Here is a 14,172-nt window from a genome sequence, read left to right as displayed (position 1 = left end):
AAACGAGCCTTTTACTTTTGAGGACTTAGAAAGCCTGTTGGAGGTAAGCGGATGGTAAGCCCCCCATACCCCTCCCTTCGATCCGCCACTGTTGTGAAGTAGATGGGTACATTGCATTTTTATACCTGTGTATATTCACAACATTATATTCATGTTTATTTGTGAAATTTAAAAATTTATTTTTGGAAATATGTACGTATTTACCCACCTGTATTGTGTAACGCTTTTCTATTTTGGATTTCTGTATCATTTTCTCATGCGATAACAACGAACAACTAATATAATATTTCAAAAAGTTTAATTAGTCAGAAAATCAAAAGCAGCGAATTCTGCGTTTATTTAAAACTTTTTTGGATAATTTTATAACTGGAAGTTACTTATTAATGGCCTGATTAATGTAATGTGTCTGAGAAGAAGCAAGCTTGTCTAGACTAATACTGAATACCCAGTACTCTGCAATATCACTATCTGGTGCTTTTCTACTGATAATAAAATAGAAAAATTGTTTCAATCTTATATGGTAAATTGTATGCTTTTTCTGAATAAAGGAATTTTTAAGATTAATTTATCAAGTTTATTTCCTCACCTATCGTCTCGTATAATATTGAATTTGAATCACAAATATTCACATTAACTTATGTACGTTTTAGTAGTATTTTTTTTGGACTTTCTGAGCTTCAACGTCATTATTTTGTAATTTAGCATAGAAAACAGAAATAATGAAAAATTGGAATAAACTTCCCAGATTGTGTAATATGTTTAAATGTGATTACTGATTATTTATTTGATTAAAATCTTTTATAGTAATCCCGTTAAAACCCACTTATCTGATATGCGCATTTATTGCAGGAATCATGAAATTTTCGATTTCGAGTTTCCCGTAATTTTGAATTATTACGCGCACTTTCCTTATTTCTTGCTCATTTCTTAATTATGTTAAACGTATCTAAATTAATTAATGAACTATAGAACTTATACTGTTTAAAAAAAAATATATTTTCCGATAGCAATTCCTAATTTTTCGAACTTACGATTTTTTTTGGCTGATATAATGCTAATTTTAAAAGTAAATGATTTATTAGATATAATGTCTGAACATTAAATTGTCTCGTCTCCCTCAGTCAGTGGCGGATCACCGACAGTCTTAAAAAAATAAAAGAAGACTGTAAATTTCTTAAATAATGCACCATTTTGCTACTTTTACTTGAAATTACACATAACTAATGTATGGGCCACTTACGGAGCCCTACGGGACGGGGGTTTAATACAGAGTCACAATTAGATCCGTTTCTGATCCAATTGTAACGAGCGAAATTTTGTGCGCCCAAATTAGAAAGTTACATAAAAAGTACTCGAAATTTCCCAAATAATTTTTAGAAATGTGGTATTAGTTTTTGTACAAAACATTAAGAAAAAACGTTAAATCGCTTTGATTAGTTAGAATGTAAGGTTGCTAAAAAATAATTTATTGTTTTTCAAAATGCAGCTTGAAACTACATTTAACGTAAACATGTGTATGATATAGGATAAAGAATGATTTTAAAAATAGCAGTAATTATTATTGCGCAAAAAACATTGCAGATAGAGATACAAGTATTTAATTAACTGCTACTTTGTTTGAAGTTAAGCGTAATTGAAGAATGGGAAAATATTCTTTCATTAATAGCGTAATAGAAATTTTATTCAATATTTTGATTATTTTTTGGAATCAGTGAATGGCTACAAATAGTTAAATCGAAATTATTTATTTGAAATATTGTCATCAAATTGATTTTAATTAATATTTTTTGCAAAATTTTTCGTTTTATTTTGAAAACGCGTATTTTCTTCTGATCATACATAATATATTCATATATTGCAGCAACAAACAATTAAAATATCTCTGCAGAATACAAATATAAAATAAAATTATCTTGAAAACTTCACGGGTTTGCTTTATTTTATTTATATCTTCATTTTTAATGGACTTACAACATTTCATTAGTAAATCGAAACAAAAATGGAATTTATAGTACAAAAAAGAGTAAAATTGTAAATAATTTTTTAATATTGGGGGCACTATAGTAATACTTTATCAGTAATGTACTTAATTAGTATGCAACCTAATATACACGTCTGTATACAATTTATAAAGTAGATATACTTAGCTTTATACAGAAGTTGCAAAAAATACTTTTTGTATTTAATTTTGTTTGTCAATACAGCAAGTATTCAATAGTGTGAACAACAAATAATAAACACTGTACATATTATAGATTTCTGGACGTTAACGAATGTAATAATTAATATATATATATATGTAAAACACTATTGCATACTTATTGAAGGATAAATCTGGCTTAGAGGATAATTTTATCCTAATAACTTTCTGAAAAGCGAATTTCAGACAGTTTTTTAATGTATTGAAATCTTGTCTTATCAATTTCACTTATGAACGAATCAAATTTGCTTTTTGCTTAATTATTTCGCCGCAATAAAATCTGTATGTCGTTGATTATAAAAGTTATACAACTTTTTTTTCCGCTCTGGGAAAGTACGAAAACTTAAATGTTTTTCTTTTACTGTTTTACGTATTTCGATATATATCAGTATTGTAAATTTTACGGCACCATGCTTTCCGGTTAAATAATTCGTCCATCACGAAATTCCCAAATGTTATTTAAAATTTGTTTGTGCGCTTTAGTTCACTGATTCAGAAGCAGTTAAACAAATAATAAAACTATTAAAAATAGATAAATGAAGCATAGTACAGTTTGCAAATTGAAATTTATTATTATGACTTGAGTTGTTTGTACACAAATCTTTATGTACATACCTATTTAACCCTAAACATAAAATATTCACAATATAACAATTGATTTGAAAAAAAATAATCTATTAAAACTTATTTAGTTATTGTATGTTACATATTAGGAAATGGAATAACTTACAACTTAACAAACACCACCAATTGAGTTTTTCCATCTTCAAATCAAAACCATAAAATAAATAGTACATATTTTGAAATCACATTTTGTATACAATATATAATACTATATAGGACAAACTTTAATTTCATTTTAATTTGCTTTTTAAAAAAAATAATGCACTTGAAGTAGTATAAAAAATTCAATCTAACTTCCACAGACAGAAAAATTCTTTAAAAGTAGCCTATTTAACTGTTTATAGGTCATTTTGAACCTATAACTTTTCCTGTATCTTCATGCCCTTGATATTTGGGTTTCCCATGGGTAAAAGGCAGGTACCGATATTTAATCATATGCTGAAAATTATGAAACACCAAAATTAATAAATCGATATTTTCCAAATTCTCTTTAAACTTACTCTTATTTGTCTTTTCATCGTGATACAAAACAGTGTTAGGAAATACATGACCAAAATTGGCCAAAACACGGGGATATTGAAGCATTCGAAAAAAGTACAAACAATAGCAACAAGTGTACTTTTTGTGATAGAATACCAAAACTTAAATTCTGGTAACCTTCTTATAAAGGGCCTAAATTCTTCGTTCGCTCTTGTCGGCAATTCTGGTCCACCCTCATCTGTTTCGAAATTTAACTTTTAAAATTACCAAACAAAGTATTTAACAAAAATATTTTACCATCAAAATCCATTGCTGGATCCATTTTTGGTGTCAAGAAGGCAATAAATAAATTTAAATGATAAATTCCCAATGCATACGTTACAATGTACCATCCCTGCAAAGTTATTCATTAATTATTACTTAAATTAACACAAAACAATAGGCAAACTACAGATTAATTAATTAACAAAACGGTATGGTTTAAAAGGAAAAATAGACAATAAACATGTATGAAATATAACAAATATGCGCAGAAATAATTTCACAAATTATCATCTTTACCGTTTACCATTTACAATCCATTCAATATATTTAGGAAGGAAGTGGTGGAAAGACTTATTAACAATTTTACAATAAGTAATGACTTAACGGTTTACAAGCGTTAGCATTAAAAAGATATAATACACCTTCAATACTCATTTACTATTGATAACAGCAGATGAAATTGAAGTATATGATTACCTAATACCGTTACTTAAAAAGAATATAATGGGATACCTGGGTGATAAGAACACGTGCCAAAAAACCTGCAATCAGTAACAGGGCAGCCACCCATCGTGTGATACGCCAAGGCACTGTCTTATCCACCACTCCTTGGTAGCACTAGAAAAGATTAAAAATAATTGATACCTGCTTGGTTAATACTCTTAAGCCGAATAAGATCAGTAAACTCAATGTGGCAACCCAACGACACTTTGTGTATGGGGTCCATCTGTCTAAAGTACTTTGGTAGATCTGTTTAAATAAAAGTAACTAATAATAGTAAAAAGAAATATTTGCAAAAAGTTAGTAATTATGCTATTTCCATACTAATGCAAACATTTGGAAAATCTTCATGGTAAGGAATAAACGATTTATTCTTTTAGATTATCAATTACTACTTCATTAAATTATTTGTACAACTGCACACACTCTAACCTTTTAATATAATACTTTCAACCGTTTTAATATAAATTAACGTTTTTAACTTAGAATATATTGTAAATATAGAGTTTGAATAGACATCTACTAGTATCAATATCAATATCTAAAAAGGTACTAATTAAAGGAAATCAACTCTAGAAATTCAACTTCATTTTCTTAGTATGTACCTGTGATAAACGTGTCCATGCTTGTGAAATTACACCTTTTTTATTATTAGTTGCGAGTAGATCCTCATCCATCATTTTTAAGGAAGAATAGTCATCTAGGACAAAAAATTATTCTAATTAAATAGGGCAGTTTCAAAGTTAACCTAAACTTAATTAACTAGGTATTATTCCTTAACATATTAATTGCCGTGATTAATTGGGACAAAAATGTTTTATAGATGCAGCACTTACTCAAATTATATAATGTGAAAATTATTATTGTACAATGATTTTAAATTTTAATTGTAATACATTTTCAACAATCTTCATCCACGTCAAACTGCGGTGCTGACTCCAATCTATGGCTGACAACCACTGACTTGTTATCTATGAACCTGACTATGAAGTTATTTATGATATTTATTAGTGGATGGATTCATATTTTGCACATATTATCAGAACATAGATAGAATAGAGGAATGAATTGTCAAAATGCAGAGGAGATATGCTACGATTCAAATGATAATACGTTATTTGTTTTATATTTTAAATACAAATAATTGGAGAATAATTTTGAGCTGTTTCTAAGCTCATTAGTTGTTAGGGATAGTAGAAACTAACTTAATTTATGACGTCACGAAAAATTTGTATTTCCATATGTCAAGTTAAAATTCAGAAACAGCAGAAATTGGTGGATGCAAGTGGTTCTTGTGTTGAAGGAGAAAATTTCATCATATAAACTGTTTATAGCAGTTATTCTTTTAAATACTTTCACCAAAGATTCGTTATTCCAATGGAAACTTATGAAAGTGTACTTTTAGTAAAACCTGAGGTATTCGTTTTTAATATTCCCCCAAGAAATTCTGCCAGGGGTTACAGGTAAAATTTAATATAAAGTGCATTAAATCTTTCAACACCCACTTATTAGGTGGGCGTGTATTGTTAACAACATCCGCTATTGATAAGAAATATATGGAATAAAGGATTACCTTCTTAGCAATATATTTACATAAAAATACATTGTTTATTTCAGAGCTGCTGACTGGAATCTACNTGGTGGCTAAGGGAAACAATTTAGAAATGAAGTTGGAAGACAAGAATTCTGGAGAATTGTTTGCTAAATGTCCCATTGAGACTTACCCAGGAGTTGCAATTGAAGCAGTTTCTGATTCATCAAGATATTTTGTTATTAGAGTTCAGGATGATAATGGTAAGTTCCTAGTATTTAGTTTGCAGCATAAATTGATACTTAATTTAAAAATAAATATATATTTATTTAACAAATTATGACAAAAAATATAAAACAAATCAAGAAAGATAAATACAAAATAAAAACAAATTGTAACTGAAGAGGTACTAAAAATGAACATGTACGCAGCTTAAAGTGAGACTAGGAAAAACTAAAATTATGAATCTAAATTAAAATAGCACAAAAAACAAAAAAAAATTATCCCAAAATATTAAAAAAGAATAAATTAAAATTAGAACATGAAAACATTAAGTTATATAATAACAATGATATGATAATATTATGTTTTAAATACTATATTAAATTAGTAATTACATTTCTTATTGTACCTTCAAGGTGTTTTTATATTTTTGGTTTTAATATTTTTTAAACTGTTTGGCAACTTATTGAATATCATTCAAATTATTCAAACAAAAAACTGAGATAAATTTCTCTTCATGTACTATTAATGAAGTATAAATGTAAGTTAACATTATATTGTTAATGATATTTATATTTATGGTTGTTATTTTTTTAATTTCAAGGACGTAATGCTTTCATTGGAATTGGTTTTGGAGACAGATCAGATTCTTTTGATTTAAATGTGGCTTTGCAAGACCATTTCAAATGGGTCAAAAAGGAGCAACAAATAAGTGAAGAGCCTTCTGCTCCTAAACTGGACTTGCAGTTTAAAGAAGGAGAAACCATTAAAATAAACATGAAAATCACAGTATGTTTTCTTTTGATACATATAGTTTTTCTGAGATAATTATCTAATAATTTCTTTTGCAATTAGAAAAAGGATGGTTCTGAGTCAAAGTCAAAGCTAAAGAGTGGGAATGGCTTAGGTCTGTTACCTCCTCCACCAGGTGGTAACAAAATTCCTGGCCCTCCAGGTACTTCACCCCAGCACATGCAAAAGGCAGAAGCGAGTGGAGACAACTGGGGGGACTTCACATCTGCACAGCCAAGGTAAATTTCAATCAATATATTTTTATTTTTGTTTGGTATAATATGTTCATTCTAAACATTTGATCTAAATGCATCTTAAATATTTTTTATAAAAATTGGGAATAATTGAAGCAGGTTTTTCTGATAGTCTTGAAAAATTCACATAAATGTTTACTTTTTCGTTTTGTTTGTTTTTTTATTCATCAGTCTTTTTTCTAATATTTAATTTTTGTAAAAGCTTTGATATAAAATGTTTGTAGACATTTTGAATGGCTGTATGCATGAAACCTTTTTTTCAAATTTAAAAAAAGGACTTATTAAAAGAAAAATTAAAGAGAGGCCAAAAAACATTAAAGATTTAAAAAATGAATTGCTGAAATATTTCTTACTCTACATAGTTATTTATGCTCGCATGTACTAGCCTGATTGTTTATAATTGTTATAAATGAGGTGATTAAAAGAAGAACTTTTTAATTACAGTTCTCAGACATCTCAGCCACCAACAAACACAAATTGGGTGCAGTTTTAACAATATCAACTGTACAGTGTAAACATTTATATGCATTTATCAATCATAATTGTTGCAGTTGTTATAGCATTTTGTTTTTAATAGAATTGGTGGTAAAAAAGTTTGAGCAGTAGTTTTCAGTGTAGTAAGAAACGAAGTGGACAATTTTACGATTAGATTAGTTTCAATAAATGCAGAGATACTTAAGTATAGATTAAGCTTTAAGAGTTAAATATGAATTTTATATTATTTATCGTAAAAATGGTGGTAATGTTGTAAATCTTGAATTATTTAAGACTATTTTCTTAATGCAGTAATATCTGTGAATTGCGATAGTGTGAACGATGTAATAATTACTGACTGTGAAATATTATTGTAGATTTTGTTGGTAAGTTGGTTCTCTTTAATTAATTAATCATAGTTTTATCAAGAAGGGTGCATAATAAGAAAAATTACTATTAATTGTTAATAGTTGTTTTGAAAAATAAAGAATTTATATCATGTGTGCTATCAGCATAATTTCTTTTCAGTTTTGCATAATGAAGTAACTAGATTATTCTTTGTCTTCTTACAATTATATTTATTTTGAGCGGTTTCTAAGCTCATTAGTTGTTAGGGATAGTAGAAACTAACTTAATTTATGACGTCACGAAAAATTTGTATTTCCATATGTCAAGTTAAAATTCAGAAACAGCAGAAATTGGTGGATGCAAGTGGTTCTTGTGTTGAAGGAGAAAATTTCATCATATAAACTGTTTATAGCAGTTATTCTTTTAAATACTTTCACCAAAGATTCGTTATTCCAATGGAAACTTATGAAAGTGTACTTTTAGTAAAACCTGAGGTATTCGTTTTTAATATTCCCCCAAGAAATTCTGCCAGGGGTTACAGGTAAAATTTAATATAAAGTGCATTAAATCTTTCAACACCCACTTATTAGGTGGGCGTGTATTGTTAACAACATCCGCTATTGATAAGAAATATATGGAATAAAGGATTACCTTCTTAGCAATATATTTACATAAAAATACATTGTTTATTTCAGAGCTGCTGACTGGAATCTACNAGAGTGGGAATGGCTTAGGTCTGTTACCTCCTCCACCAGGTGGTAACAAAATTCCTGGCCCTCCAGGTACTTCACCCCAGCACATGCAAAAGGCAGAAGCGAGTGGAGACAACTGGGGGGACTTCACATCTGCACAGCCAAGGTAAATTTCAATCAATATATTTTTATTTTTGTTTGGTATAATATGTTCATTCTAAACATTTGATCTAAATGCATCTTAAATATTTTTTATAAAAATTGGGAATAATTGAAGCAGGTTTTTCTGATAGTCTTGAAAAATTCACATAAATGTTTACTTTTTCGTTTTGTTTGTTTTTTTATTCATCAGTCTTTTTTCTAATATTTAATTTTTGTAAAAGCTTTGATATAAAATGTTTGTAGACATTTTGAATGGCTGTATGCATGAAACCTTTTTTTCAAATTTAAAAAAAGGACTTATTAAAAGAAAAATTAAAGAGAGGCCAAAAAACATTAAAGATTTAAAAAATGAATTGCTGAAATATTTCTTACTCTACATAGTTATTTATGCTCGCATGTACTAGCCTGATTGTTTATAATTGTTATAAATGAGGTGATTAAAAGAAGAACTTTTTAATTACAGTTCTCAGACATCTCAGCCACCAACAAACACAAATTGGGTGCAGTTTTAACAATATCAACTGTACAGTGTAAACATTTATATGCATTTATCAATCATAATTGTTGCAGTTGTTATAGCATTTTGTTTTTAATAGAATTGGTGGTAAAAAAGTTTGAGCAGTAGTTTTCAGTGTAGTAAGAAACGAAGTGGACAATTTTACGATTAGATTAGTTTCAATAAATGCAGAGATACTTAAGTATAGATTAAGCTTTAAGAGTTAAATATGAATTTTATATTATTTATCGTAAAAATGGTGGTAATGTTGTAAATCTTGAATTATTTAAGACTATTTTCTTAATGCAGTAATATCTGTGAATTGCGATAGTGTGAACGATGTAATAATTACTGACTGTGAAATATTATTGTAGATTTTGTTGGTAAGTTGGTTCTCTTTAATTAATTAATCATAGTTTTATCAAGAAGGGTGCATAATAAGAAAAATTACTATTAATTGTTAATAGTTGTTTTGAAAAATAAAGAATTTATATCATGTGTGCTATCAGCATAATTTCTTTTCAGTTTTGCATAATGAAGTAACTAGATTATTCTTTGTCTTCTTACAATTATATTTTGGTAATGAGTTTGATAGACTTGGGAAAAGTTGCTTAAATTATTCTTTTCTTCTAAAATATTTATTTGACTTGTAAGAATTCCGTGGTAGGATAATTATGAAACATAATAGTAATAATATGAATAAGAGTTGCTTTTCTATGTATCATAAAAGATTTATTATGAAACACTTGATAAAGGCATCATATGATGAAAAAATTGTGGTTTCACGATAAACTTTTTTGAAACATGAAAGCAATTTTTCTAGATTATTTATTTAACCAAATTTGATTTTTAATGTACTAGAATAACATAAAGGTGCCTAAAAATCTTGCACATATATTTAGAAAGTAAAAAGACGAATAAAAGAATTTGGGGTCTCGCTATTCTGTATGTATATTTAAAACTATTAAGATTACAGCGATTATGAAAAAATTAGTAATACATTCATCCTATTTCCATAACTTTTTGATAGACATGTTTTTCTCAGAATCTTTCTGCATTACTTTGGCCACAGCCATTTCAAAGTCCTCTTGCGTAACGTGAACTCTACGTTCTCTCAGAGCATACATGCCAGCTTCGGTACAGACACCCTAAAATTACAGAAATTAAATAATAACCATGTAATTGTAACAGAAATTTTGGCGTACTTTGACTTCTGCACCACTTGCTCCGGGCATGAGCTCTGCAATCTTTCTTAGATTAATACCACGAGTTAAGTTCATTTTTCTTGAATGAATCTTTAGAATGTCTAAACGGGCTTCTTCGTTTGGTGGAGGGAATTCAATTTTACGATCAATACGGCCAGGCCTAAGTAAAGCTGGATCCAAAATATCTATGCGATTTGTGGCCATAATTACCTAAAAAAGGCGAAATGTTTGTACAGAATTATTACTTTAAACAATCATGTTACCTTAATATTCTTAGTAGCTTCAAACCCATCAAGTTGATTAAGCAATTCTAACATAGTTCTCTGTACTTCTGAGTCTCCTCCTGATCCTGATTCAATACGTGAGGAACCTATAGAGTCGATTTCGTCCATGAAAATAATGGATGGTGCATGTTCTCTAGCCATAACAAAAAGTTCACGAACCATTCGGGAACCTTCTCCAATGAATTTTTGTACTAATTCTGATCCAGATACGCGAATAAAGGTGCATTCAGTATGATGAGCTACTGCACGAGCTAACAAAGTTTTTCCAGTTCCTATAAATTAATTTATTTTGTTATGTAATATGCAACAATTTTTATGAAGTAAAATGTTTACCTGGCGGACCATATAATAAAACTCCCTTGGGCTGTGCAATGCCCAATGCATCAAAGAGTTCTGGATGTTTAACAGGGAGCTCAATAACTTCTTTGATTTCCTTTATTTGCTTATCAAGACCTCCTACCATTTCATATGTTGAATCAGGAACCTTCTCTACCATCATCAATGAAACTAATGGGTCCACCTTACAAATAAGTAATGAATTATCTTTGGATTTCATTTCAAAGTTAATAGCTTACCTTGTTTGGTAATATTTTGTGCAAAGTGTAGCTTTCATTTCTTAATGCAACACGACAATTAGGTGTCACATCATTTATGTCTATGTTTTTATCAATATCCACTACAAATTTCCCTTCTGGATGAACTTTAACCAAAACTTTCTTTTTGTCCATTGGCTTAACAACTTCTCCAACATAACTTCCTTGTTCTTGCAATAACATAAGTTCTTCTCTTAGCATGCGTACCTTGGCATTTAACTCATTTCTTTGTGCTTGTAATCTTCTAAGGTTTTGGCTTTTTTCTGCTACTATTAGTTGTAATTCCTCTATCTTTTGGATATAATATGATCTAAAACCTTCACCTTTTGATCCAGAACCATCTACTTCCATCTAAAATGATGACAATAAAAAATAAAGACAAGGACCTAAAGTAAATAATACATCGGTCATTTTTGAAGAATCACTGATCATATTTGAAGTTGTGTTTTTTTTAGAAGTAGAAGGCAAAGATTTGAAAGGAGATTCTACTTTTGTGTGAGATAGATCAGTTCCCATTACTTGAATCTAATTTTATATCGTAGTAAAAATTATTACGTGAAATTAAAACAAACGACAAATTGTCACAATTATTGTACAAAATACGAACCTTATTAATGACAGTCATCTTGAATTGGTATTTTGTTTAAAAACGCACTTATATCTAAATTTACCCAAATAATTTATATAAATTTACTTGTTTATATTCACCACATTTAATGGCAACACACTACTCCGCAATATGAACTTGAAATTCACGCTTTTCGACATTTGACAGAGTATTATTTTGAGTGGGGTGGTGTCTGTTTTTGCATGTTGACAAGTTTATGAAATGTGCTAGTTCAGTGATATCATCAGTGAATGTGCATTTTTTAATTAATAGGTATATTTTGTAAATTTTTGTATAATTACAGCCGTTTTTAATTGTATATGCGATATTAGTATTAATAGTTTCAACATTTTTTTTACATATGTATATATGAAATGACGTATGCAACCCATTATACAGTTTTGATTACATTGCGATATACACATTCAATGAATCCAAAAAGGACGCAATATGCTTATTGGGGCCAAACCGAAAGTTTAATGAAAACATTTTTCAAACAAAACTTTTCCGTATTCCAATACAACAACATCTGTAACAATTAAATTTAATTTACAATACAGAACGTTCAAAAACAGGAAAAATCAACACTGCTAAATATTAAATTATTCAAAAAAAGTTGCAGGAAAACGTTCAGAATACCAAAATATGGTCCCATTCAAAAAATCGCGATTATATTCAAACGTTTTTGTTACTTTATACTGATCTCGGGAATCGATTAAGTATAAACTTTTTCCTCAAGATTTTAAAATGAGCTTATATCACAAAATAGATATTTTTTTAAATGAAGTTGTAGTTCTGAATTTACTTGATGCTGTATTATTTTTTTTCTATGATTTGTGGTTTAGAAAGTTTTAATGAAAATGACTAAATAATATATTATTATTAATATTACCCTAGTAAAACATACGTACGATTTTTTAACAACTTTAAGCAATTTGTTTAATGGTTGTTTTATTTTCAGATAACTTCACCTGAAATGTAATAAATTCAATTCTGAAATACATTTATCAGTCTGAAAAATGCGTACTTAATTTTCTGTCAGGACTTTATTGTGAGTTCTGCAGAAAATCGTTTCATAATCAAATAAAACTCGATTTACTTTTTATAACATATTTCTCCCTACCGTGTATATTTATACGGTCGTGAATTATATTGTTTTTTTTAATTTATTTTAAACTAAATTATTCCTTTTGTTTCAGCATTCTGAATTTACCTATGAACGAAAATTCCTTACAAGCCACTGTCATAAGGATATCTTGAAATCCACTAAAACTTAAAGGTAGGATTTTATTCAACATTTTTTCTTTTTCTTATTTTTGAACTAAAAGTATCAAGGTGTATTAAAGTTGTTGTAAGGCATTAGTGAAAAGAATTTTATAGTTAGAAATCAGGAAGAGTACTTTGAACCCATATTTTAGAAATGTTTTTTTCTTGATAAATTAATTTTTCCCTTATTAAACGAACTGAAAGTACCAAAGCGTATTAAAGTTGTTGTGTGGCGTTAGTGAAAAGAATTTTATGGTTGGAAATTATAGGAGTGCACTTTCAACCTCCTGCACTTTAAACCCCCAATTTAAAAACGTCTTTATTTCTTGATAAATCAATTTACTTTCAAAGTAATAATAATCAAGAAGATTATTCTTATTCAAAAATAGCAATCGTTTAAGAAAAATAATTAACCACTTTTTCTGATTTACATGTAGTAACGATAAGAATAAAACAATTAATTTTTAGTATTCTATCCAAACATTGGGAAATTTTGTAGATTTTCTTCTCTTATATGTAATTCTTTTTGCCATTTATTCCTGCATTTTTTAACATTCATAACATTCTCTGCGAGTAGTACATATCTGTTTGTCTTCGTTCTAATCTCTTTAACGGTCTCTTTTTATAATCGTACTATTCGGTCACCTTGCCTGCTTGTCTCGAGAACTATGTTGCTTCTATGTATGTATTGTGAAGATACAGTTTTTGGATAAAATCTTGAATTCTGTTGTTGAGAATAAATAGTCCGATTAAATTTAAAAATTAATTTACGGTTTTATGAATTAAATATTCAAATTTTGTAGAAATGCGTATTTTACATATTCTAACATTTTTTGTTACAAATTGTACGGTTGATAACAATCTTGCCATAGGTATTTCTGTTGTTATTAAGGGGCTTTAGTGAAAGATATTTGAATTAAAAAAAAAAATAAGAATATTTAAGCTTATTAAATTATTATGTGTACATACATATTTGCGTTTATTCAATTATAGAAATACTTAATAGTAATGCAGAAGTACTGTTTGCGTAGGTCATAAGCATATGTATAATTACAATACATGCATTTTCATGAAACTTTTGCTGGAAAAATAGAGACGTTGCCCATGCTTTAATAGTTCTGGCGCACCCTGAATATTAATAACCTAACCGGATATAATAACGTAAAATTTAAAACCG

The 14,172-nt window shown here is 28.5% G+C and overlaps 3 protein-coding genes across 4 annotated transcripts; 1 reads left to right on the top strand and 2 right to left on the bottom strand.

Moving 5' to 3' along the window:
• Positions 1-2,747: 2,747 nt before the first annotated feature.
• On the bottom strand, positions 2,748-5,034 carry LOC108742147 (protein RER1). 2 transcript variants are annotated; one of them, XM_018477209.2, is made up of 6 exons: positions 4,906-5,034; positions 4,675-4,769; positions 4,082-4,186; positions 3,602-3,698; positions 3,325-3,542; positions 2,748-3,262 (listed from the first exon to the last, which is right to left on the bottom strand). In XM_018477209.2, the coding sequence occupies exons 2-6, from the start codon at positions 4,747-4,749 to the stop codon at positions 3,170-3,172; spliced, it is 588 nt and encodes a 195-aa protein (XP_018332711.1). In that variant the 5' UTR covers positions 4,750-4,769; positions 4,906-5,034; the 3' UTR covers positions 2,748-3,169. The 2 variants fall into 2 exon arrangements, with proteins under 2 accessions (XP_018332711.1, XP_018332709.1); XM_018477207.1 differs by lacking the exon at positions 4,082-4,186 and adding an exon at positions 4,214-4,318 and having other exon boundaries at positions 4,906-5,033.
• Positions 5,035-5,301: 267 nt separating this feature from the next.
• On the top strand, positions 5,302-7,802 carry LOC108742146 (NECAP-like protein CG9132). Its single transcript, XM_025977893.1, is given in 6 exon segments — positions 5,302-5,532; positions 5,687-5,704; positions 5,706-5,863; positions 6,427-6,611; positions 6,678-6,853; positions 7,313-7,802. Coding segments are annotated over 6 exon segments (672 nt in total). The 5' UTR covers positions 5,302-5,446; the 3' UTR covers positions 7,362-7,802.
• A 2,171-nt stretch (positions 7,803-9,973) lies between these two features.
• Positions 9,974-11,854, bottom strand: LOC108742149 (26S proteasome regulatory subunit 8). The gene is made up of 6 exons (XM_018477214.2): positions 11,730-11,854; positions 11,105-11,473; positions 10,863-11,049; positions 10,509-10,801; positions 10,246-10,455; positions 9,974-10,188 (listed from the first exon to the last, which is right to left on the bottom strand). The coding sequence occupies exons 1-6, from the start codon at positions 11,745-11,747 to the stop codon at positions 10,048-10,050; spliced, it is 1,218 nt and encodes a 405-aa protein (XP_018332716.1). The 5' UTR covers positions 11,748-11,854; the 3' UTR covers positions 9,974-10,047.
• Between the last annotated feature and the right edge of the window lie 2,318 nt (positions 11,855-14,172).

This window comes from Agrilus planipennis, unplaced genomic scaffold (assembly GCF_000699045.2).
Source record: "Agrilus planipennis isolate EAB-ADULT unplaced genomic scaffold, Apla_2.0 scaffold347, whole genome shotgun sequence".
NCBI lineage: Eukaryota > Metazoa > Arthropoda > Insecta > Coleoptera > Buprestidae > Agrilus > Agrilus planipennis.
The sequence above is the reverse complement of the archived record's forward strand: the minus strand, read 5'-3'. Positions and strand labels throughout refer to the sequence as shown.

Bases quoted from the DNA above. Each gene is read 5' to 3' on its own strand.
- LOC108742147 (XM_018477209.2), bottom strand. From the start codon at position 4,749: ATGATGGATGAGGATCTACTCGCAACTAATAATAAAAAAGGTGTAATT. The intron at 4,187-4,674 runs GTACATACTAAG...AATCTTTTCTAG, and splicing joins CATGGACACGTTTATCACAG to TGCTACCAAGGAGTGGTGGA. The intron at 3,699-4,081 runs GTATCCCATTAT...ATAACTTTGCAG, and splicing joins CACGTGTTCTTATCACCCAG to GGATGGTACATTGTAACGTA.
- LOC108742149 (XM_018477214.2), bottom strand. The intron at 10,802-10,862 runs GTAAACATTTTA...ATTAATTTATAG, and splicing joins TTTATTATATGGTCCGCCAG to GAACTGGAAAAACTTTGTTA. The intron at 10,189-10,245 runs GTACGCCAAAAT...CTGTAATTTTAG, and splicing joins CAAGTGGTGCAGAAGTCAAA to GGTGTCTGTACCGAAGCTGG.